Raw genomic sequence first — 25,202 nt, forward strand, 5'->3', positions numbered from 1 at the left:
CGCCCTTTGACTCTACACGACAGCCCCACAGCCAATAGGAACGTGGGGACGCAGCACAAGCTGGCGCAGCAGCCAATGAGCGTGGAGAGGAGGCGGGGCTCAGTGTTGTTGTGTTGGACTTCCTGTGTTGCAGCGTGAAATCAATAAAAGTGCAGAGTGAAGGAGGAAGAGGAGAAGAAACGGAGCAGAGAAGGTAGATGATCAATAATCCATCCTGCACTTTGTATCGAGGGTTTTAATCAGCGATCAAAATGCGAATGCACCGATAATCAAACTGAGTTAATGTGAGTTTAAATGTGAAAAGAGCTGCTGCTGATCACAAGACTGGGACATGTGATATCGATTAAACTGGTCCAGTCTCTGCTGTCACACAGAGAAATGGTCAAATACACGTTCGACTCAGAAGTTATTTCTACTTTTCAGTTTGTTGACACGTGTCTTGAAGTGTCGTTTCTCTAACATCTTATTTTTAATGCTCTTATTGTGGTGGATTGACTTTTAAAGTAGCAGCATGTGACCAGGTTAGAGAACAATGACACCATCATGTGCCACAAGGGATAAACTCATGTATTCATCTGCAGGGTAACTACAATCCACGTTCATTTCTGTTGTGAGGGAACATTGCATTGATGTGAATGAGTAAAACTTGCTTTCTGATGGTACTTGATCTTCCTCCAGGGGGGAAACAGAGGAGGAAGAGCTTGATGGGTTTCTCTGCCTCGCCACGTCACCAATAGAAGAAGAGGAAGAAGAAGAAGCCACAGTCTGCGGCTCACAAACATCTCCGCCCTCCACTGAAGTCAATGAGCTCTCCAAGAAGCAGGGCCAACATGGTGCACGTGTACAACTGTCATCCCTACGCCTCGCAGCAGATAGTGCAGGTCGGTGGAGCCTCACTCGCAACGAGTCACAGCTTTTAAACATCTCTGTTAATACGTCTTATCTGCTGTGTGTCTGCGGCTCAGGTGGAGCAGGAGCCCGGGTTGGTCTGCTGTGGAGGTGGAGCTCTGTTCGTGGTGGCTTCTGGAGGATGCAAGGTTTCCCATCAATATTTATTTATTCATTTATTCCATTTATCTGCAAGAACCTTATTGAAATAGTGACTCAGTAACATCTTCTGAACTGTGCATTAATGACATCAGAGTCATTCATACCTCACATCTGTAATCATTGCTGTCTTCTAGATGCTATAACTTGTCAAATGGATCCACAGACTAAACACAAGTCAGAGGCGCGCGTTGAACATATACAATACAGAAATAAAAATATGTACACACACAATTTTCCAGAATTTTGCTAGAGTTCATGTCTGAAAACAGCTTAATGCATTTTTTTATATATATTATCTCCACTTGAAGATTAAAATCAATCGACTGTGTGTTGATATTAAATAATTTAAAAAGAAAAAACAATTAGTTTCCACCATTATTTCATTCTTGTCAGTGAAAAGTAAATTGTTAATTAAACCAGATAAGATCAGACAAGGGGATTTCTTTCAGGGATACTTCCTCTTTACTCTCAGCGTGGTAGAAATGATTTGCATAGGTGGTATTTAATAATTAGAAGTTAAACGTCAACATTTTGTGCAAATATTCATGAGTCGCACCCCGATTATCTTAATTCGTAAGTGTCGAGCATTCAGAAATAAGGAGCGTTTGCATTTCACTGACTGTGTTGTACTGAACCAAGGTGGAGGCGTACAGTGTGGAGCAGGAGGGCTGCCCGCTCATCTGCCGCTTCTCCACCATGGGCACAGTGAGGAGCATCCAGCACAGCAAGACAGGTGACCACACCTCCTCCTCTTCACCTCTAACACACTCCATCTCTCTACCTTTAACACACACCATCTCTGCAGGAGAAACTTCACACACATTCATTGGAAGCATCTTTCCCTTCTTCAGACTTGACACAAACAAGTCAGCTGACAGCAGTGCTGCTTACAGTTTGAGTTAGAGAGAACATTTTATCATCCATCCTTTCTACCTCCTCCCTCCTCCTCCAGGGGACTACCTGGTGACCATTGAGGAGAAGAACAGCGCCACCTATCTGAGAGCCTACACCAACTGGAGATACCAGGTACACACCGACCAGACAAGCACTTTAAGTACCTGAAAGTACTTTGTGTGGTCGATAAGAATAGAGAAGCTCTATATAAATACAGTCAAGTTTTTTCTTGCTCTCTGTTCAGGCCGAGGGGAAAGCCCGTGTCGGGGTGCGTTTGCTGGGCCACCTGCTGCGGGGGGCGTCTGTGCGGGGCGGAGTGCAGATGGAGATCATTGAGATCCCCCTGTCGGAGCATCCTGTGGCTGTGGCGTGTTGCTCGGTCACCGGGGACCTACTGGTCGGCTGCGAGAAAACCCTGGTTCTGTTCACGTTGAGGAGACCGAACCAGCAGAGCCTGGTAACAATCCAGCTAATGAAGGAGTTTACCACAATGAAACAGCATATTTACCTCTCACCTCTTTTTCTATTAGTGCGGGTTGAGGTCACCATTATCGTTTTCCATGACTTGCAAATATTCAGCTCTCAGAAACTATTAAAATATCACCATGGTCTTATTTTTTCATCCTTTAAACATGTATTTGTCATATGGGACCTAATATAATCAATATAAGCAGATTCTTTGATTCAGTAAATGTATTAATGGCCTAATTCTTCTCTCTCTGGGAAAATGACAGCAGAGTCAGAGTCCCTGGCCGAACACTCAGCAGAGCTCCAGTCAGAGTCAAGGTAACTCAAGGAAAGACACACAACACATTTTCATACAGACGCTCATTTTGTTAGTTATCACCTCAAAAGATGAGTGAAAACAGGAAAACACTTTCAAGCAGGACGCAGACTTAAATGACTCAGTTTCCTCCTCCAGCCAGTTTGACCTCCGACCTTTTGTTTTCCACTCGTAGGTCAAACCTCAAGCTCAAACCAAAATGTTTCCATCCTGGACTTTGAACGCTCCGTCATCGTGCACCTTCCGAAAATGTCCCTTAAACAGGTATTTCAGTCTCTTCTTCAGTTAAAATCTTTTACCTGTAATTAATTTTTTTAATTATCTGCTGCACAGTCACAGCAGTAAATAATAGCAGTGTTTTATAGTATATAATAAGTACGTACATCAGTATAACTACTTTGTTGAGTTGTTGTCCGATATTATTATATAAATATGCAGAAATTTTTGTCCTGTTCACTCACTTCAACTTTGCTGAAATTCTCGAAACGTGAAAAATGTGCATTTAAATGTCTTATAAGTTGGTTTACAGAAATATGCCTGAAAAAAAACATAGACATCCTAAGTACTTCTCTATAATTTCCCTGAACTTTGATTAAACTAAAATTGAATTTACTCACTTAATCCCCTTCTGTGCTCCCTCCTGCAGGTGGCGCTGTGTGGAGGATATGTTGCAGTGCAGGCGGAGCTGGAGGTGCTCGTACTGAAACTGGAAGCATCTTCTGAACCTCAAACCCCGGACGACTCCTCGGACACAAATACATGTGGTAATAACACACGTGACACCGTCAGTGCTTTCTCCCGTCTTTAATTTTTGTTCATGTTTAATTGGGGAAATTCTGGTATTATAGCAGCCAGAGTACAGAATAAATACAAGTAAAGAAAGAATAGAATGAAAATAGAATAGAATACAGTTGAATAAAATAGAATTATATAAGAACAATTAGACACAGAACACAAAGATTACAGTATTGCAGTAGTAATGTGATGTGATGATAACACAGTGATGTTCAAAGCAGCAGCATGAATAGTGATTAGGGATTATCTGCGTTAATATTGAAACATTAAGAAACACGTGTGTGTGTCTGTGTGCAGACGATCCTCTGGAGGACCAGTCCGACCTCCTGCTCATTCCGAGGCAGCAGGAGTTGCTGGGTGATCGAGCTAAAGACTGTGACATCCCTGTCAGCATTGAGAAGACGGGGCTGGAGGACAAAGGACAGTACACGCTGTCATATGTTCTTTTCAGGTGTGTGTGTGTGTGTGTGTGTGTGTGTGTGTGTGTGTGTGTGTGTGTGTGTGTGTGTGTGTGTGTGTGTGTGTGTGTGTGTGTGTGTGTGTGTGTGTGTGTGTGTGTGTGTGTGTGTGTGTGTGTGTGTGTTTGTTTGAGTTTGACCTTTATATATCTACATTGAGAGAATATTTTAGATTTAACTTGGGTCCTTTCCCTCCTGCAGGCGTTTTACTCCAGAGTTTTTCCAGGGCTGCAGTGTGGAGGAGACGCAGCTCCACTCCCTGCAGCTCTACCCGCTGTACACCAGTGAGTACAACATGTGGCAGGAGAGGAAGAACCAAAATGACTCTTTATTCTAGTACAGATCTGAATCAGCTTTAGTTTAGTTTGATTTGTATTAATTACACAGAAGATTCACTATTTAAGGACCATGACTGACTGAATTACTTGTTAAGCTGAAGAGTTTTTCTGCTGCTCTGCATTTTTCACCCTTTTGGATGTATGTTGTTGTTATGATGTGTGTCTGTGTTTCTGCAGGTAGCCAGTCAGCGTCCACAGAGGAACCAGCGTGTGTGTTCTGCTTCTTCTCGCTCCCCAACGCCGGCTACCTGTACAGTCTGAAGGGCGGAGTCGAGCTGCTCTCAGCCTATCAGTATCCAGAGAAGGTCCTGGAGGCGGTGCTAACAGACCACCTGCTGCATGTCATTACCAAGTACGTCTTCAGTCCCATTTGATATGGAAATCGTTTATTCTTTACCGATCTAAAGTACTTGATACTACACGATTATCATCCTGTCAACAGATATTCAGCCTCACGACTCCTCTGAAATTTAAATCAAACATTTTACCATACTTTATATATATATTTAATTTTTTATACAAACACTGATACCTGTTCCAAAACTCAATGATAATTTTTTTCCCCTCCTGATTGATCCTTGTTTATTTTACCATATTGTGAACAGTTGAAAATGAGTGGTCCAATGTGTAGTTTTGTATTTTCTATCTGTCAGGAATGCGTTGCAGTGTTTCACAGTGCGCTGTGCGGCCGTAGCAGCCAGGATGGAAGACCCCTACATCGATACCACCATGAAGGTATGGACTCATCCCTGACTCGTATATAACTGAACCTACAGCCTTTCTCTGTCTCTGTTTTTAAACCTGTGTCTGTGCATCTCCCTGTGTGTGTCTGTGTGTGAAGGCCTGTCCGCCCTGCAGCCTGGAGGTGTGCGCCCTCCGGATGCAGCTGTTTATCGGCCTGCGCTCAGTGTGTGTCTACGGCCGCCACGTCATCCTGCTCTCTGCCGCCGACATGGAGACGCCAGACGAGAGCGAACGCAGCACACAGCGCCGGTAAAACACACACACACACACACACACACACACACACACACACACACACACACACCATATACAGACTTCAACACATGAACACACACATGAATATGGTATTGGCCGTCAGATTCCTCCCTGTGGGCAGCAGGGTACGTTTATTCGGTATTTATCAGCGCTGTGATGTGTGTGTGCAGTCAGGCATGTATTTATAAACCTGTTTACCGCGTGTGTGTTGTGGTTTTAGCGAGTTGAAAAAACACACCACGCTGACTGGTATTTTCCTGGCGGTGGGAATCGACCCCGCAACCACGCCGGCTCTGGAGAGCTTTCTGTCACGCCCCTTCCTGTAAGACAACCCCAACCCCCCCCCCCCACCCCGAGTCTCTGTTGTCTCTTTCAGTCAAGCTGCAGCACCAGGAAATCCCTCAAAACCAAAAAAACCCGCACGTAAAATGATTATGAACCGAATCCTGAGATTAGGTTTCAGCTTTGATGTCACACAACAAAAGACAAAAGCTTTTTTCTCCCAGCGTCCTGTGACGCAGCTGGTTTGTGTGTTTTTGCATTTTCCAGTGAAACCAATAGTACTAGCTGCAACATAATAGTGGTTATTAGCCTGAACTGGAATGTGTGTGGAAAGTTTCCACTATGACGAATATCTTTTATATTTCCCTGCCAAATGTAATTATTTAGCATTAAATAAAAACTTAAGCCTCCTTCAAATGCAAATGTTGAGGCTTTACATCAACTACTCCGGCTAAGAAACCATATAGTATCTAAAAATTGTTTTTATTAAATCCCGGCTTGAGACAATTATTTCTGTTCATTTATGACAATACAATATATAAATATAATTTATAATTTATCAATGATTCAAATTTCTGTGTGACTTAGCAGCTTGGTCTAAAAGTGACAATTTATCCTGTTTTAGTTCCCAAACTTAGACGACCGTAACCTGCCTAACTTCCCCCAGTGCGTGCGTGCGTGCGTGCGTGCGTGCGTGCGTGTCGTGCGTGCGTGCGTGCGTGTGTGTGTGTGTGTGTGTGTGTGGAGACGTTTTGCTCACAGACTAATCATGTGTGGAGCTGCTCTAATAATAGAATAATCCAGCTTCACGACACAGGTTCCATCTTTGTTTGTTAGGTGCTTATTTGAATGGTAGTATCAACTACACATATGGCTCCTACCATTATTTACCGGGGGCAGAGCAGAGTGTTGACGTTTTTCATTTATCAGACAATAATGGACGTTAAACACACATTTCCAGATTATAGTCTCTGACCGGATATGTAGAAACTACAGAAAGTTCATATCTGGTGTCACTCTTCCTCCGTCAGTGGTCCATCATTTGATTTTTAAATCTCTATATTGAACTTAATAATATTGACTACACTTTACTATCATTTTCCAGTCACGGCCGTGATATTATATATTTCTATTATTATATATATTCTATCTATACAATTTTTTTAAATGATGCAGATTTGAGGCCACATGATGCGTCGAAGCTGCCATGACACACACACACACACACACACACACACACACACACACACACACACACACACACACACACACACACACACACACACACACACACACACATTATCCACGTTAACCTGAACCTAACAGCTCACTAACTATTAGTTTGTGTGAAATAAGCTGTAGTTCTACATCTAGTAATAAACAGTGATTTATTACATTCTACAGTGTTGATGATGAAGATGCTGTCGTCTCCATCATCACAGCATCACCTCCTCCTCCTCCTCCTCCTCCTCCTCCCTGGCATTCTTTCACATGTGTCGTGACACATAGAAAGAATCCTTTTCCATCTTTGTTCATGGAAAACCTGTGTGTTTGTCTTCAGTGTGTTTGTCTTCAGTGTGTTTGTCTTCAGTGTGTTATCAGTGTCCAGTAAAGAAACAGTTACAGATTAAATTCACTTTCTACAACAGAAGAAAACATGAAGGTAAAGGAACAGGAGGAGAATTAAACAGGTGTTATTGACGTTTCAGAGTAAAAGACAAGACTCAAGATTACAGATGTAGTACAGATGAAGTAAATGAGGCCATAGATAAGGTAAGGTAAGTACAAAACAGAAAATAAAGGTAGGCAATAGAATTCAAAAATTTAAAAAATACGGAGATATGTACATAATAAACATCTTTCACTCTAGACTATAGATATTATGGGTAGAGAAAGTGCAGTAGCACAGGATGAGTGCATCATATTATAAAGACCGAACAATGATAATGAGATCAAATATACAACAATAGAATAAAATATGTATTTACAAAACAGAATATACATTTGCAGGAAAAAGATATAACAGAAACAAATAGGAAAAAACACAGTGAAAGTTGGCGTGCATGTGAATATTGCACAGTAATGAAAGAGGCCATTACTTTCCTAAAGCTTTAAGGAAACTTCAAATAAGAAAACCTCAGTTTCTAGACTCATGACACCGAACTCACTCTGAGATTAATTTCCCCCCTTTGGATTAGATTTAGCTCATTTCTCAGTTTGAATGAATATCTCTGTGTAACTGACCCCAGGAGCAGGAAGTGGACGATCTCCTCTCCTAAAGAAACCAGCGCAGCCGGACATGGATGGAACCTGTACGTGGTCGACACCGTCTCGCCCCTCGTGCTCTACCGAGAGATGGTAACGTCACCTTATTACTGATATATTCTGAATGAGTATTCTTGTGGCTGGATATTTCTTATTCTCTCTCTTATTTCTTATGTTTATTTTTATTTTTCTGTTCTGCTTTCTGTAACTGATGAGTATGAGCCATGGGAAAATTAAAAATGTATCAGTGCCGTAAGAATTATTCAACTTGTTTCCATCACAAATCAAATAAGAAATGACTATAATTTTGTCTTACTGCTCTATAAGATTGTCTCACACTGATTTGTGTTTGTTTGTGAGTCTGTACGATGACCTGTGTGTGTGTGTGTGTGTCAGGTGGAGTACAGCCGACACTATTCGGAGACCAACCCACAGGCCCAAAGCCTCCGACACCTCCTCAGTGAGGCTCACCTCCTCCTCTGCGCCTCCTCACTGCAGCAGAGCAGCGAGGGCAACCACACGGTGTCTCTGCAGAAAGATGCAGACAAACAGACGGAGGGACAGACAGAGGGACAGACGGAGGGACAGACAGAGAGACAAGAAGTGCAGGAGGCTCTGAGGCAGAACTGTGCACAGCTGGGAGACTGTTACAGCAGGTGCATGATGGGAAATGTTCTCTCTTTTTGGAAACTGTTGAACCAAACCTTCTATGTTTTAATAGGAAAACCCAGAATGAACTTCTGAGTTTCAGAGCTTTCGGTTTTGGTTTCTGTTTTTACTCAGAGTCTGATCAACATCTGTTTAAAACTTAAAACCTGAGAAATCTAAATACCAGGAGAGAGAGAGAGAGACGTGGCTGTCAATCAAAGTCAAACTAACACAACACCCACACCTACACACACATGCAGGCTAAACATCCTTATCTCTTGCATTTGTTAACCTTGCACTTTTAAGTAAAACCTTCCTGAAATGTCCCTAAACCAGTTTTTTAATGGCAACAAATAGAGCTTTGCACTTTGTCTGCAGAGGATTCATTTCTGTTCCTTTTTAATTATCTTTTAAAGTTATTAATTCCTTGGAGATTTTCCCTTTATCTTACTTTAGTGTGAGGAATCTCTGTGTGTGAGAACTGTTCATCTTATCACCTTCACACTTCGCATGTGCATTGTTAAGGTCTTGAGGAAGTGCAGTATTGAATTTGGTTCGATTTGAACACGTGATACATTCAATATAATAACGATAATAATGACTGATTCTCCAGTTCAGGTTCTGCGTACTGAGCCGAGCTTCACTGAACTTTGAAGAAACAGGTGAACCGTTCTTTGTACCACAGAACCAGTTGCAGGGTTCTGTGGTCCAGTAGCAGGTGTTTACTTGATGCGGTTCAATTCCTCCAGGTCACTATTGTTGTTCGAGAAACGTACAACCAGCCACAGGTCAAACAAACAGCCCGTTCCAAAGAGGCAGGTTTAGAATGAGTATTTTAATGTAGTTCTCAGATTTGCTTTCGTTTCCCACGAATCCTTTTGTTTCTCTCTCCCCTCCTGTGAAGGGCGAGCCAGAAGGACTGTCACCAGGCTCTGCCGTACTACAGGATGTCCGGACTGTCAGTCACAGAGGTCCTCGTCAGGAACCGCCCACTTCCCAGCAGCCCTCACTCCTATGGCCTCGGCTTCCTGTTTTACCTGAAACATTTCCTCTTCGAGGAAACGGAGCAGAGCCTCAGTCAGGTACACGCTCGATAAATAACAGTGTCACATTTAAAATGTCTTAATTTGGGATAAGATTAAAAATATGCTCCATAATTTCGTAATTATCGTTAAATGCAGAAGAAATTATAAAACTCTATCAGTTGTTTTCTTTCTTTTACACCTGTGAAATAAAAATAATGAATAAAACAAAAGAAACAACTAAATAACAAAAAAAAACAAAGGAATCCTCCTTCCCACAGGAATCAGCCGATGAGGTCATAGACATTTTCAGCCAATCAGATCCCTCAGAGATCATCAGCGTGTGTGCCAGCCCGTCCATGACCAACATCAGTCCCGCCCGGACGCTGCGAATTTTCCAACATCTGGAGGCCACGGCTGGCGTGTCGGTCCCACTGACCATCACCATGGCAACCATGATGCTGCGTCTAGACGACCTGCCACAGTACACACAGCTGATGGACAGACATCCCGAGGTGAGAAAAGAAGTGAAGAAGAAACGATAACGTGAACTTGATTCTGCATGTAGGTCTGTCTGTCTGTCTGTCTGTCTGTCTGTCTGTCTGTCTGTCTTTTTGTCTGTCTTTTTGTCTGTCTGTCTGTCTTTCTTCTTCATTCAGACCCAAATATGACAAATGATGTGCTTCAGCGCTGTCTGTTCTGATTTATGTTGCACTGGATTGTAGAGATAAAGTTTGTGTGTGTGCGTGCGTGTGTGTGTGTGTTTCTTCAGATGCTGCTGGTGTATGGTTTCATCGACGAGCCGAGGCTCCTGCTTCACGGTGGAGGCGGCGGCCCGCACACACGCGTTCGTCCCACATCGCTGACTCGCCAGCTGTCAAAGTCCCAGCCAGGACTGCTGGTAGCCGGCATGGTGGCTCTGCATGAGAACAACAAGGCTCAGCTGGAACAGGCTGATCACATATTCAAGGTGTGTGTGTGTGTCGCAGTGTTTACCTGAATAAGTTGAACATGAAAGATCCCAAAGAGAACAGCAATGAAAACATGGTGTGTGTGTGTGTGTGTTGGTGTGTTGTGTGTGTGTGTGTGCGTGTGCGTGTGTAGGAGCTGGGCTGTGAGAATTGCTTACTGGTGGATTTCTGGGAGGCGACGCTCATGGCCTCTTCACAGGAAGTTGTCATCCAGGAGCTTCTGTTCAGACTGGCTTCTGTCTACATCGAGCGGCTGACGCACACAAACTCAGGCGCACACTCCAGCCTTCCTCGCACTCGTCCACAACGCAGGCCGCTGAAGAGCGCTGACGATCTGGTGAGTTTATCTGTTTATACGCCTCCACGCCAGCGACAGCCAGAGGCCAGAGGCACTATGTCGTCTGGTTGTCCGTCCGTCCCATTCCCACGGACACGATATCCCAAGAATGCCCTGAGAGAATTTCTCCAAATTTGGTGAAAATATTGACTTGACTTGGTAGCCATAGGTCAAAGGTCAAGGTCACAGTGACCTCACATCCTTTTGAATGATGATTCCTCAAGAGTGCTTAAGAGAAGTTCTTCAACTTTTGATCAAGATTTTCAGATACAGTGATTATGTTTGAGTAGTCAAAGGTCAAAGGTCACAGTGACCTTATATGAATCTGGAATCCGTGTACATGTAGAAATATGTAGACTGGAACTGCACTGGTCGGCGGAGGTATACTCACGCAGTGCGGTAATTCCAGTTCCATCAGGTGAGAATTTGGTTACCTGCCAAAACAAACGATTGACTTTTTGTTCACGTCGATAAGGATCATCTCCGAGATGACAGCATATTTATGTGTTTCAGATCAACTCCAGCTCCCATTACGGCTCCTTGTACCCGTGGCTCACTGTTCTGTGTCCAGCTCACACTACCAACTTCCAGCACCAGGAGGCGTTACACAAACTGCAGGTAATTTGTGCATGAACATGATATTGTTTGCTACTAATTAAGCTGCATATGGGAAAAATAATCCAACCCAGATGTAAGTGAGCAATGGAACGTGAGCTAAACAGTGAGCTGTGACCTGAGGAGACTATTTCAACATCTTGATAACTGATAAAATGGATCCTGTTGAGCTCAGAGATCAGCTCATGTAATTCAGTTTTTATATCTTGTGATTCTGGGACATCAACTGCACTTTAAATCTTGTGTTTTATTGGTTGCAAATATCAATAATTTAAAAGTATTTTGAATAGAAAACAACTTTTAGGACGTAAGCACAGAAACTCAGCAGGTTTTAAATTAATGAATACTTAGAGTATAAGTGGGTGTGCACGTGGGTGTGTTTTTAATTTCTTTTTAAATTGAAAGGAAAAGATTAAGTGTTATTTTATTTAGTAAAACTTGACATACTTTCCCCTTCAGCTGCCATTGTGCAGTGATTTTAACTCTCGTCATTCCTGCCCCCCTCCTCAGTCTCTCCTGTGTGGTCCGTCCATGTCCATTGGTTCTGTCCTCCCTCTGTTGGAGCGTCTGTCGGAGGAAACCCTGTGGGGCTTCAGCCTGCACCTCCTCTGCGCGACCAGAAGGGGGCAGTTTGACAGCAGCATAGAGAAGTTGCTGGACCGATGTCCTCAGGCCATTATCGCCTTCGCTAACCACCATCTGCAGGACAGACACATGGTGCGTCCGGACCTGGGGCCCCGTCGCACTGTATCATGGCTGCTATTTAGTTTAACTTGATATTTATGACCAGTTTATGTTTGAGTGTCTCAGAGTCTGACGGCCATGTTGGCTCTTTGCAGGCGTTGTGGTGGCAGAAGCTGCTCCCGGAGCTGTGTGATCGCACGAGAGCTGCAGCGGACAACAGCATCCTACTGGCTGCTCTCAAAGGTAGAAGCACTCCCCCCGAGTACAGTCAAAAGCACCAGACTCTTATTCATTTAAGGCCAGACGCTTTCTTGCTGTAGTTTTGTCAAACCTCATATTTACTTGACATTGATCAAAGTTACAAAAAAATTGGCTAATTTTAACTCTTAACTGCCAAGAAATTAACTTAGTGACCTTTATATCGTATATTATTTATTGTGAGAGTGAAAGAAAACCCCCCAAAGACACTGGAGGTCAGACAAAGAGAAAAGCTCTGTTAATGTGTAATGTGGCTTTCGTCCCAACAGAAACACTGGTGGTGGTTGCCACGGAGACCAGCCCAGCACAGTTCCTGGAACTCATACCTGACGACGGCACGGCATCGTACTTCCTGCCTCACCTGTTGACATGTAGCCAGAGACACCTGCTTGCCTGAGACACGCTGACACGCACGATAACACAAAGACAAATGTGTCACCGCTGGTGGCAGAAGGTTAACGTTCCACTCAGGATCGGGAACGGTCGTCGTTGAAGATGATTCATCACTGAAAGAAAAATCCTGATTCTATAATAGGAGCACAATGACCAGCCCTTTGGGTGGATTAGCCAAACAAACACAGTGATTAAAACTTCAATGACAGTAATTCACAAACCATGACAGTATATTTATATTATATCATCATTGTGTCAGTATTAAAATTAAAGTAGTTAGGAAACATCAAGATGACTGTAAAACCACACTTTGAATAAAGATGGACGACACGCCACCACTTCCTCTGGTTTTACAAACAAGAAGCAATATATATCCCAGATGCGGGGGCAGCCATCTTGCGAGAAGGCCGGGTTTATGACCTTTACTTCAATCAGTCATCAGGGGATGATTGGCATCACTTGTGCGGAGCCATCATTATTATCTATGATCTGAACCAAACCCTCTGACTCAGGCTTTGTTGGTTGACAATGAGATAAAAACACAAACTGTACCGTCAGTGAAAACATTCCATGTTACTACGCCCAAGACAAAAAAACTGATCAGCAAAACCAGGAAGTAGTTGAGTATTTTCTACTGTGGTGATTTGTCCTGCAAGTGTTCTTCTGTGTCATTGTTTGCAGAGATCTGTGTTAAATATTTTAGAGCTTCATGTTTTGTTGTATTATTTATATTTGCAAGGAACTAACCTTGAAATATTCTATATCATGACATAGTTTCACCATTTCACCCAAAAGTTATTTCATTTAAATAAAAATACAAATTCCTTATTCCTTTTCCTCCCCACAACAAAAATCTGAATATCCATGCTTCTTATTTAAAGTCAGTAAAGAACAAATGTAAACTGTATCTCACACGTTGTTAACCTGAGTTGCATGAAGTGTCTGATAATACAATCACTCCTGCAGGATAAAGGAATGTTGTGCTGCTGCTTCAGTTGACTGACATTGTTTACAGATTATTGTGTGCGTGTGTGTGGTGTGTGTTGTGTCACTTCAGTTCACCAGAGAGAGGGTGTGTCTGACTCTAAACAAACACTCAGCACTTTTGTCTCTTGTTCCAAATGTGAAGATTAGATCAGTCATCAAGTTATTTTGTCAGTCATGAAGTCTGTTAATGTTTGACAGCAGAGTTCAGGAATCGTTCATTTACTCGACGAGCAAAAACACCAAAGTGTATTATTATAATTATTATTCACATCATATATCGCTTTTTAAAAGTGCATTACAAGATATATAAAATCCACAATACGAAATGTAAAATGCAAAAAAAGTATAAATTATTAAGATTGAAAGTAAAAAAATACAAATGCAGTAAAAGCACAGAATAAAACACATTTTAAAAACTTCAACATGAGGTGGGTTTTATGGGAGTGCATATAAATCCCACTCTTCATTAATTCCTTTTTTTGTATATTTTATATTTATAAAGTATTTTGTGACATGGTACAAATATTGGAATTAGTATATATTGGTTGGGTAATCAATTAAAAGTGACTCAATCATCAGGTTAATGATGAAAACAAAAGGATTTGTGAAAAGGAGTTGATCAGTTGCATTAAAGTTGTTTATTTGTCGACGTCTCGTTTACACTCACTCCTCTGGATTTAATACCTTATTTTAAAATACTCACATCACATCAGTTTAATTGTAAAGATGCTGCTCAACCAACCAGAGCTTCTCGACCAACCTCCGAACCAATGACACCCTCAGAGCCGTCATCACAGGACCAATCACAGCCGGAGAGGACGACCCTGAGCCAATCAGAGCTGTGGACCCTGATGGATCTCACCTTGAGGTAATAAGAGCTCAGCTGTTCACATGTTTGGAAGACCACCACCACCACCTCCTCCTTCTTCTTCACCTCCTCCTGAGGGATATATCTGGAGGTTCAGCAGCTAACTGAGGGAGGAACTGGAGCAGAACAACAACAAGGCAGGGACATATATAAGAAAGTAAAGAATTGAAGGAGATGAAGCTGGGTGAGAAGAAGATGATGTTGGCGACCATGACAGAAAACATAGAGATGGAGCTGTTCTCTTCAGAGGAGCTGTGCCTGGTGATAACAACACAGGAGCAGCAGGAGCAGGAGGAGGAATACAACTTCCACCAGGTGGGTCGTCTGAATCTCTGCAGCTTCAACTCAACTCAAACTGTAGTTTTCATGTGTCTGTGTTCAGCAGGAGCCTGGACTCCAACACAAAGTCCAATGTTCTGCAGGTGGAGAGTGAGGAACATGTGAAATCTATGGGAACTGATGAGCTCATGTGACTGACGGGTTTAAGATCATGTGATAAAATAGTTGATGGTATTGTTTTCAAATCTGGATTTAAACTGTAGCACTGAAACTCACATTATATAATTATTTCAAATCTCAGATAAAAACAGCTTGTCACTTGTTCCTTCTGGTATCTGACCTTTACTTTTATTTGTCCTGATTTTAAGATGCTTGGATCATTTCAACTTTTAAAGATAACAATGTCCCTGTTATAGGTTTGAGGTTTTTAACTCTTTGTGGTTTAATACTTGACAAACATTCTGTGCTCGCATAATGCATTTAAGAATTTTGAAATTTATTTCTAGCGAAAACTGTTCATGTTTTTTGTTTTTGATATATTTTCCACTGTTTCAGCACCACAACAGAATAACAGAATTCTGTGTACCTATTTCTTAGCTGCTAATATGTCACAATTCCCAAAATCCAATCAGAGAATTGAAAAAATAAGAAGCCACAAAAAACAAATTCCTGTTCCAACAGTTTTGCTTATTTAAATAATTATACTTGATAGTCTACCTCTGATAAATATGCAAGTGAAACAAATACAGAAACTAATTACTTTTGATCATATTATAACTAGACATGGAGGAATTATCCTGTTTTCAAGGGTCACAAACTGTGACCCTTGAAAACATTAACTGTGGTGTTGCTGTGTTAGTTCTGTAGAATCCAAACTGTTGTTTAACCTCCTCTTCCTCATCTTATTCTCAGAGACACCTGGAGCATCCTCTGCTCCCCGACTGTGAGAGGGAACCAGAGCCTGAGGTCCAGGCCGAGGTCCAGACCCAGCCCCGGCAGCAGGCCAAGCCCAAATCTGAGCCCCCTGCCAGGGAGGAGACTGAGCCCTGCAGCCCTGTCCCTGCAGGCTTCATGGAGGAGATAGAGATAGAGATGGAGGTGAGTGGTGAAGATGGATGTTGGGTTTGAAACATGTATATGAAAACATGTTTCTGTTTATTGAAAAACCTCTGTTCATTTGCCTCTTTTCTTTCTGCAGGTGTTTCCTCCCTTCAAAGTGTCCGAGAGTCAGTCTGTGAAGGTAAAGTCACATGATCCTTATGTATATCGGTCATTCGCAAAACATCTGGATTCAAATGCACAGATTTCTGCAGCTCCTGATGAAACAAACCTTCACCTCCCCGTTTGAATGTATTTAACTTTGAATCAGTTACAGTGATCAAACTAATTAAAGCCCTTTTATACATGAACCCTGAGAACAATGAGGAGCGGCTGCAGTTAAATGAGTTTGTTACTCAGTGAATGAATCAGTTTGTCAATCAATCAACACTTTTCTTTTGACCAATCTATTGTCTGAGCTGAATCCCATCATATAGTAAAGTGCTGTTTATGTCACTGACACATCAAAATCAACTAAAAGTACATTTTAAACTTGAATATTTAATCATGAGGTAGATCACGTAGTCTTCATGTGTCAGGATGCAGTTGTTTGCATGTTTCAGTCTTTTCTTTATTGTTGTTATTTGCCTATTTTTCACTTTTGGTTCCTTATATTCACATTATTTTATGTTCATTATTAATATATCTATCAACTGTCATATAGGTTTTTTGATAAATTATTTATTTAGCATAAAAAATGTCAGAAAATAGGTACAAATGCCTGCTGCAAATTTCTACCAAGACAAGTAAGAGTTTGTCATTTGATGAAAATTGGTTTATAATGATTTGAGATACAGAAAAGCAGTTTGCAATTTATTTATATTACTTCAATTGTTTTTGTTTTTAATTATTTGTTGATTGACTATTTAATCAACCGATCATTTCAATGCTAATTTTCTCTTTTGGTTCACTTGTTTCCTGTGATACCTGCAGCTAAATCTTAAGATTTTTAAAAGTTTCCGTTAATGGCAAATTTATTTTCTGTCTGACGTGAAGCTTCCGGAGCAAAATGAGAAACCGTGTTAAAGACGTATTGTGGTTATGTGACATTTATCAGTATTTGTCTTTTGCAGCTGTTGCCAAACAAAGTGAGACGTGTGAAATGGAGGAGACTGGTTCCACAGCGGTGTGGACTGGTGGTAAAAGACGTGATGTGTCTACCCAGAGACCTCGACCTGGCACAGCTGGAGAGGTGAGTGTGTGACATTACATCTTTACTTTAAGAGAACACAATCTGCCTCCCTGAACAATTAGTGAACCACAGCTTCCAGGATTTGATGTTTTTTTTTGTGTATAAATATTCTTAAACTGTAAATAAAAAGGATGTTGAAGGACCATTAACTGTTTTTTGTTTTTCTTGTCTTGTTTGTTGTATTTTATGTTGAAATAATAGCAAAATATTTAATCGACCAGGTAAATATTTGTCTCTGTCCCTGTAGACCTATCGTTCCCCAAGGCAAAGAAAGAGCCGCTCTGGTTGCCATGGGAATGGCCGCTCGCATCACCATCGACTACAGTTGGTCGGCCAATCAGATGGAGAGTCGGCTGGCGATGCTCTTCACGGGGAAGTCTGCGAGACAAAGGTTTTCCTTCATGTATCTACAGGTGTGTATGGTGAATTTTTTCTATATTCATTCATTCTATGTAAGTCTGAGAATTAAAACCTGGTTTTCACAGATTCAATTTAACATAAGGTATTACTTTAGTGGTCCAACGGTCATGCTACAGCGGCAGAGGGGAAAGTAAAATAAGATTGCATCTGTTAAAAGTAGTAAACAAGTAACTATGCAATACGAATACAAGAAATACAGTGTACAGTGGAAATTGAAGACATATATTGAAGTTTACCTTAATGTTGGTCGTGTAAATGGAGACAGAATTTTTAAATACAATATTTAGTTAATTATGAAAAAAACATAATTGGACATTTAGCTTTTCTCCCTGGTAGAATATTTAATACGACTGCTGGGATTCAAGAAAAAAAAAAAAGTTTCTTTTTTTTGTGTATTTATATTTGATGGTTTGTGCTCCCAGTGTTTGCAGGGATCCAGGGCGCTGTTTGTCCCTGACACCCCCGCAGACGGCTGGACGGGGGAGCAGGTGCTCAGGATTTCTGGAAATGGACCTTTGTATATCCTCACCCAGCAGGACGAGCCGCAGGTAGCAGGAACCACCGCTGCTTTACTTTATGACTCAAATTCACATTTCATCAGTTTTTGTTCCCATTTAAATCGTCCTCCTCTAAATGTTTGTCCGTGTGTGAGGAAGTTTCTCGTTTTAAAGAGTTCGATTCCCTTGAGGCCCGTCAGCCTGCACCTGCTTTAGCACTCACCACACGGGATCTGTGGACTGTATTGACATTAAATACATAAATGATGTAAATATATGTGATGTGATGTGAGTGCTCTGACAGAAATGGGGATGTACTATTGGTATGTTGCTTAAAAAGCGGATGTTGGCACCAATTCATTTAATATTCACGTTTCCTCCACACTGCACTAAGTTAAAATACCTTCTTTCAACAGGCGGAATGTGAGACGTCTGCAAAGGAGACGCCTGTGGTGAACAGGTGGGAGAGAAACTAGAGCCGGATCCATATGGATTTGTGGGGGGTGATGCCGATATTGGGGATTAAAAAATGTCCGATGCCAAACTATCGGCTGATTTATATATGTTAGAAACATTGGCAATGATTTCTAAGATTTCAAAAATCAAACTCTTATGATGAAGAAATGTAATGGAAATGTGATATTTTACAGTTTAACCATAATCTTTATTACCAAATAAATAGAGCCTGAAAATAAAATAAGAAAGAAAATAATAAAATGTACATACACTTAAATGCACATCATTTCTGCATTATTTATTCTGTCAAATAAAATTAAAATGTTTGTGCATATTGGCAACATTTTTAAATGCAGATATCGATGTGTTTTTTTTTTTATATATACATCATTTACTTACATTTATAATTTGTATGGGTGAAATGTGAATCTGTTGGGCTCCATTGAAGAAAACTTACAAAATGAACCGTATTACTGAATTATATAAATGTACGAGCTTGCTGTCTCTTATCAGGAAGCAGTTTTGTCGTGAGGCCAACACAGAGAGCTGCCATGATGGAGACAATCAGCAGGGAGAGCAGATGCAGCCTCTTGTGCACAGGACCACGGACGAGGTGAGTTTATTCGATGAAACAGTCCCAAGAAATTCTACGAACCGAGAGGACATGATTTCTGTCTCTGGCGTGTAGTTCCAACTCGACCTGGACACCGTCCTGAGACTGTTCCGCCAGGAGAACGTGAATCCAGATGTAGAAACCCACATCCAGGTGAGGAGGAGAGAGCTGCTCTGCGGAGCTGAGAAGGTGGTGAGGAGTCCAGGTTTCTGTTTCCGGACGACACCCATCATCTCCTTCAGTGGAGAGGAGACCCACGGACACGAGGGGTCCCTCAGAGAGTTCTTCAGGTTGGGATTTATCTCGTATTTTACCTGAAGAACATTTGCTATAGTTTTACTGTGATAAGCTGCTTCTCCATGTTCCTGGTGCAGTTTTTCTGTGGATTCTCGCTCCTCTGCTCGTCGACTATTTATAAATCTGGATCTTTTGGTTTTCAGCCTGAGCTCCAACATGATAAAACTTGAATTTAAGCTGATATTTTCATAATAAGACATTTGGACGCTTTGTGTTGCAAAGTCATTATTATCCCCAAACTACAGACTGTTTAGATATTAATCATTATTTTCCTGATCACTTCTTTTAAACAAATTGCATATTTAGCCTATTAAATGCCAGATAACTCTGCCTGTCACACTTCTCCATGCACAAGGTGACTTAAAATAAAGTTACTTTTGCTGTTTGACCAAAGGTCCATCACCTAAGTCACTCGACAAACAGCAAGTCGTCACCTATGTCTTCTTTCTAAATGATTTAGTCAAAGCGGCTGTTGCAGCACTGAAGACTTACACATTCAGTTTATATGGAAGTATTCACCATTTTAAAATCATCCATCTCTCACTAAACATTAGTTCTTCTCACACAGGTTGACTCTTCTGGAGCTGCAGCAAAGTTCTGTCTTCGAAGGTCGTCCAGGACGCCTGTTTTTGACCCATGACCTCACAGCTCTTGAAGACAGGAAGTATTACCAGGCGGGCGTTCTGATTGGCTGGTCTCTGGCTCAGGGCGGGCCAGGACCGCGTTGTCTCCACCCTGCACTTTACCAGGTTGAGTGCTACACACTGACTGACCTACATTTTGATCTGTGACACAGTTCATACATAAACTCACACATAAACTGGGAGATAGACTTAGAGGTTGTTTTTTGTTGTTGTATAATTTTATAAAAACCAAAGATTCACAGAGGTAATGATGTCAGAATGTAACTGTTTATGGTCCCTTTTTGTAACGCATTTCAAACCATGTATTTACAGTTGATGTGTGGCCTCAATCCATCTTTGGAGGACTTCAGTTCGGCAGACATTGCTGACGCTGAAGTGCAGCAGCGATTGCAACAGGTAACACACACACACACACACACACACACACACACACTTCCTTTTTATTCATATCTCGGCACATGAAGGAATAAGAGCATTAAAAACTTAAATTCTACACTGGACAAATGTATTTAACCTTTTTCTCCCTTCTCTGTAAAATATAAATGTTAATGTGCAACTTGAAAAAGAAAACACACTCTTCTGGTATTTTTGCTCGTGTATATACATAAACAATGTTCCTCTTCCAGTTGCAGTGTTGTACTGATGCAAAGCTGCTGTCTTCCAGTCTGTGTGACTGGGTGTCGAGCTGCGGGATCTCTGGGATCTATTCAGCCAGTTCCGATCAAATACCAGCCATCTATATGGGCCTGGTCAAACACTGCATCTACAACAGGTACATGCACACACAGACATGCACACATACACTAGGAGGGCACTCAGTAGAGCGCATACCACCCCTCCATCGACATAGTGGTGAGTAGATAATGAGGGTTTGGGTGAACTATCCCTTTAACAAGGTGCAACATCCTCTGTCTTTAACCCTTGACTAGATTTTAATAAAAACGCCTGAGCTGTAAGTAAGGGATTCCTCTCCCAGGACAGACAGAAGTGCACTAGATCAACAAAGAAAGAACAATATTTAAAACATTAAAAAAAAGAGTCTCATTGTCTAACCGAGTCCCTCCGCTGTCTGTCAGAGTGGCCAGTATGATCTCCCAGTTCACCGAGGGGATGAACAGCTGTGGTGGATTGTGGGACACGGTACAGTCCCAGTGGGAGGCATTTGTCCCAGTGATGACGAGTGCACGGCAGGAGCCTCTGACCCTGGAGGAGTTCAAGCAGCTCTTCCACGTCTGCTACAGCCACGTAGGTTCCCAGCTGAGGGCGTCTGAGGAGGCCACAATGGGACACTGGGAAACGGTGCTCACCTTCATAAACAGTAAGCACGGAGGGATGGATGGAAGTAAAGATTAGACATCCCTGGGGTTCTTCTGGAAGTTTGCTGTGTCTTTTGAAGTGCTTCAGCTTGTACTGAGAGAGCATTTTATTCAAATAATTCTTCCGTGTGCACCATCAGATGATCAGGCAGAGTTTTCCTTTGAGGACGTCCTGGCCTTCATCACAGGAGCTGATCACCTGCCTCCTCTTGGGTTCCCCAGGTTGATCTCGCTGCATTTCTACTCCCAGGTAGGCATTCCTCAGATCAGAGACTCAGATACCAAGCTGTCCACAGAGAAATCTCAGCTCAAACTGGAATGACTCTCAGTAGATCACATGATTCCATCAAGGCCTGACGGTCCCTTTTTTAAAATTCATTCAAGCAGCACGAAACTGCACTCATAGATACCTGTTCCACAACTAGGACTATCACAATGTTAAAGTAAATTCCTGGATCTTTCTTGTGCCAAGTACAATCTTTCCACCAAGTTTTGACAGAGGTAAACATGTGACTTTTTAAAGACTAGACATCTAAACTGTTCACCTTGATATGATTCATACCACTTTTCTTCAGTTTCAAGATCAATCTTCATGTCACATTTCTTTTGTTTTGAATTCTTTTTCCAGGATGGTCTCCCCCACGCCTCCACCTGTGCACTGGAGCTCTTCCTGCCGAGGGCCGTGGCGGGGGCTGTGGATCTGTTGGCGCTGCTGAGCAGAGCCGTGCACGAGGCCCTGGGCTTCACACATCTCCAGAGAGACGGATAGGACATGTGCACAGAACTGATGACGGGTTTAGGAACTGGAAGCCCTCCTGAAAACCTTGGGTCCTGCTAAAAACTGACTTAGTGGCGCTCAGAGGATTCTGCCAGACATTAACAATGAGACTGAGACGAGAGTTGCATCACGGTGAGGGGTTTAAGTGATGGTCTGTGAACAGTTAGTTGCTTTTGTCACTTTAACTCCTGTAACCTGAGGACAAGGCTGAGCTCAGTTTTTGTTTAAAGCTTCATTCATTCAGAGTCAGGTGTATGAGAGCAGCACACAATCATTTCTTTTGTGTCATGGAAACAAGTCAATTGTGGCCATAAGGTATGTAGATGATAGATGAGGCTGGAGGAATTGTGTCGTATTGTACGATACATGCACACTACAGTTGTCACAAATTCATTCCACGCGATAAGTTTTCTTTTAAACTTTTAATAGTTATTCAAAAAACAATGCTAAATTCCTGTATCTCCAGTTTGTACATATTTTCATACAGATATCTGTGACATCTAAACAGAACAGCTGTTATTTGTAATTTCATACACTGAGCATTGTTAGATAATCAACATTTTCCCTCTTTTATATCTGTTTCAAAACATGTTTAATTGGTGATCTCAACAAATTTTATATATGTATTCTGTATGCTTTAAAAACAAACAAAAAAAAAAGATTTATTAAAGAATACAATGAATGGACGCTTCACGCTAATATGCCTCTTTATTTATCTTTCGAAAGGATACGACACAACATAACTGCTTTACTCATTCATCAAGTGTCTCAACTAAATAAGTTTCTATATTTATACATTCATATTGCTTATCCTGTGAGGGTTGGTTGGGGGGGGGGTTTGGAGCCAATGTGTAAAATTCATGTAAGAACAATAAATAAGAATTGTAAAATAATCATATGATAATATTGACTCTGTCTGAAGAGTCCCTGCAGCAAGGAAGTAAGACATGACGGATACATACAGGTTATACTTCATGATCACGAAGGGTTAAACTTGCTTTTACACGTATTTAACACTTCATGCTTCATTAAATTGACTGAAACAGGGTCAAATAAAAACCACCAAAAAAAAATTTATCCATTCCTTCATGGTGCCTCGAGACCATGAAACAGAAACAATGATGTGCTTGCAGAGGCTTTATAACCTTCATGAAGAATGTCCCAGCACCACCTGACTAACAAGCAGTGCTTTCACATGCTGTTCCTCTGGTGAACTGGAAAGACGAGTCTGAATTAATTCTCGACATGGCAAGACAAAGGAAGTTCACATTCATTTGAGGTGACGGTGGACTTGGCCAGTAATAGTGACCTAACATTCCTATTGTGGTTCGACCTTTAATAAGGAAGCTCACCAAGGTTATTGTTGCCGGTGTTTTGTGTGAATCATTATCACATTTATGAGAAATGAAGGGAGGAGTGAGCGGGAAACTGTTTGTGAGTTTCCTGTCTACTTGGGCCAGCATTACAGCTACTGCTCCAGTTACAAAGCATGGGAACTACAGACACCAATTAATAAAAAACACCTCTTTGACAGATCAAATTTCTTGGTTTGAGATTCCCAGCTTACTGTGCTCATAACTTTACACTTGAGTCAAATGCACTTCTCTATTATTTACAATCCTGGGAAATAAAATCAACTGTGCTGTGCTGCAAATATTTGACATGTTATTTAACAAAATAAAAGGTGCATGAGGGGACTTCCAAGCTTCTGCATTTCCCCCAAAACACCTTCTCATGCACCTTGAGCACAATCCAGCTACTTCTGGTGGTTTGGAAATAGATGTTGTGGATCTTTGCAGCACAGTGGAGCACAATTACATCTGATGTGTTTAGCTAACTGTCACAAAACTCAAATATTTCTTTCCATATATAATAAAATCATTATGATGAACTCCCCTTTTACATTGTGTTAAAACTATACCACCAGTACAATTGTTTTTTTTACAGTCTCTGTCCCCATGGAGCTTCTATGGGGCAACTATGGGACCCTTTCAATGGTTTTCACGTTCACTGTGAAGTCTGTGCTGTTCAGGAGCGTCGTTCTAAAGAACTAAATGGAGAGAAAAACACAGAATAGACATCAGAAGATCAATCTCATTTCCTTCACCCCATCCATTTGTATTGTGTACATGCATTATCGTGGTTTATATTGAGTGAAGAGATTTAACGGAAGAGTTATTTTAACATTTCTGTTTTACGTACCTGATTGACACGCTCAGCGATGGTTCCATTGCTGAGCTCACCATACGTGGTGATTTTCATTTTTAGATATATTATTGCTGCAGTGCCTGCAGGGATTGACAACGCTTAACATTTAGAAATTAATTCAAACAACAGTGAATGATTAAATACTTATTCTATGTGAAAACACTCCTTGTGAATAGAGTAACTGTGGTCACTGATTTACTTTCTGGGATATTGCCCAAATGTTTTTTTTAACATTGTGGTGCTTGTGTCAACTATTAACAAATGAATGAATGAAAAATACATAACCACCATATTATGTTTTAGATTGTAATCTATCTCCGGTTGAAATATAATCCTGCCCAAATTCTATTTAAACCACACTGGGATAATATACATTATGAAGTCATGACAATTTGAAATCAGTTACCTGGAGGTGTTGTAGTTGGGGCTGGAGGTGTTGTAGTTGTGGCTGGAGATGTTGTAGTTGTGGCTGGAGGTGTTGTGGTTGGAGCTGTAGTTGTTGTGGTTGGGACTGTAGTTGTTGTGGTTGGGGCTGTAGTTGTTGTGGTTGGGACTGTAGTTGTTGTGGTTGGGGCTGTAGTTGTTGTGGTTGGGGCTGTAGTTGTTGTGGTTGGGACTGTAGTTGTTGTGGTTGGAGCTGTAGTTGTTGTGGTTGGGACTGTAGTTGTTGTGGTTGGAGCTGTAGTTGTTGTGGTTGGGACTGTAGTTGTTGTGGTGGGACTGTAGTTGTTGTGGTTGGGACTGTAGTTGTTGTGG

General features: G+C 41.6%; 2 protein-coding genes and 1 long non-coding RNA gene across 5 annotated transcripts; 2 read left to right on the forward strand and 1 right to left on the reverse strand.

The window, feature by feature from the left end:
- The first annotated feature begins 114 nt into the window (after positions 1 to 114).
- On the forward strand, positions 115 to 13,810 carry hps3 (HPS3 biogenesis of lysosomal organelles complex 2 subunit 1). 3 transcript variants are annotated; one of them, XM_035176528.2, is made up of 25 exons: positions 115 to 193; positions 679 to 881; positions 966 to 1,037; positions 1,690 to 1,783; positions 2,003 to 2,076; positions 2,189 to 2,401; positions 2,679 to 2,730; positions 2,904 to 2,992; positions 3,375 to 3,492; positions 3,821 to 3,974; positions 4,183 to 4,265; positions 4,497 to 4,671; positions 4,973 to 5,054; positions 5,161 to 5,312; positions 5,539 to 5,640; positions 7,850 to 7,958; positions 8,262 to 8,521; positions 9,418 to 9,595; positions 9,817 to 10,050; positions 10,308 to 10,505; positions 10,640 to 10,843; positions 11,357 to 11,461; positions 11,969 to 12,175; positions 12,298 to 12,385; positions 12,670 to 13,810. In XM_035176528.2, exons 2-25 carry the CDS (start codon positions 804 to 806, stop codon positions 12,795 to 12,797), a joined length of 3,249 nt encoding a protein of 1,082 aa, XP_035032419.2. In that variant the 5' UTR covers positions 115 to 193; positions 679 to 803; the 3' UTR covers positions 12,798 to 13,810. The 3 variants fall into 3 exon arrangements, with proteins under 3 accessions (XP_035032419.2, XP_035032420.2, XP_035032422.2); XM_035176529.2 differs by having other exon boundaries at positions 2,682 to 2,730; XM_035176531.2 differs by lacking the exon at positions 5,539 to 5,640.
- LOC118120971 lies at positions 13,332 to 22,925 on the forward strand. Its single transcript, XM_035176533.2, has 16 exons — positions 13,332 to 13,412; positions 14,494 to 14,963; positions 15,840 to 16,025; positions 16,126 to 16,167; positions 17,099 to 17,217; positions 17,465 to 17,630; positions 18,060 to 18,185; positions 18,551 to 18,594; positions 19,104 to 19,203; positions 19,279 to 19,493; positions 20,069 to 20,249; positions 20,457 to 20,540; positions 20,771 to 20,916; positions 21,221 to 21,462; positions 21,601 to 21,710; positions 22,089 to 22,925. The coding sequence occupies exons 2-16, from the start codon at positions 14,823 to 14,825 to the stop codon at positions 22,227 to 22,229; spliced, it is 2,043 nt and encodes a 680-aa protein (XP_035032424.2). The 5' UTR covers positions 13,332 to 13,412; positions 14,494 to 14,822; the 3' UTR covers positions 22,230 to 22,925.
- On the reverse strand, positions 22,646 to 25,004 carry LOC118120972. Its single transcript, XR_007034831.1, has 3 exons — positions 24,853 to 25,004; positions 24,441 to 24,526; positions 22,646 to 24,288 (listed from the first exon to the last, which is right to left on the reverse strand). It is a non-coding gene; the product is annotated as an uncharacterized LOC118120972 (long non-coding RNA).
- Between the last annotated feature and the right edge of the window lie 198 nt (positions 25,005 to 25,202).

This window comes from Hippoglossus stenolepis, chromosome 14 (genome assembly GCF_022539355.2).
Source record: "Hippoglossus stenolepis isolate QCI-W04-F060 chromosome 14, HSTE1.2, whole genome shotgun sequence".
Taxonomy (NCBI): domain Eukaryota; kingdom Metazoa; phylum Chordata; class Actinopteri; order Pleuronectiformes; family Pleuronectidae; genus Hippoglossus; species Hippoglossus stenolepis.

Bases quoted from the DNA above. Each gene is read 5' to 3' on its own strand.
- hps3 (XM_035176528.2), top strand. From the start codon at position 804: ATGAGCTCTCCAAGAAGCAGGGCCAACATGGTGCACGTGTACAACTGT. The intron at 2,731-2,903 runs GTAACTCAAGGA...TTCCACTCGTAG, and splicing joins GAGCTCCAGTCAGAGTCAAG to GTCAAACCTCAAGCTCAAAC. The intron at 4,672-4,972 runs GTACGTCTTCAG...TCTATCTGTCAG, and splicing joins CTGCTGCATGTCATTACCAA to GAATGCGTTGCAGTGTTTCA.
- LOC118120971 (XM_035176533.2), top strand. From the start codon at position 14,823: ATGAAGCTGGGTGAGAAGAAGATGATGTTGGCGACCATGACAGAAAAC. The intron at 16,026-16,125 runs GTGAGTGGTGAA...TTCTTTCTGCAG, and splicing joins AGATAGAGATAGAGATGGAG to GTGTTTCCTCCCTTCAAAGT. The intron at 18,186-18,550 runs GTAGCAGGAACC...TTCTTTCAACAG, and splicing joins CCCAGCAGGACGAGCCGCAG to GCGGAATGTGAGACGTCTGC.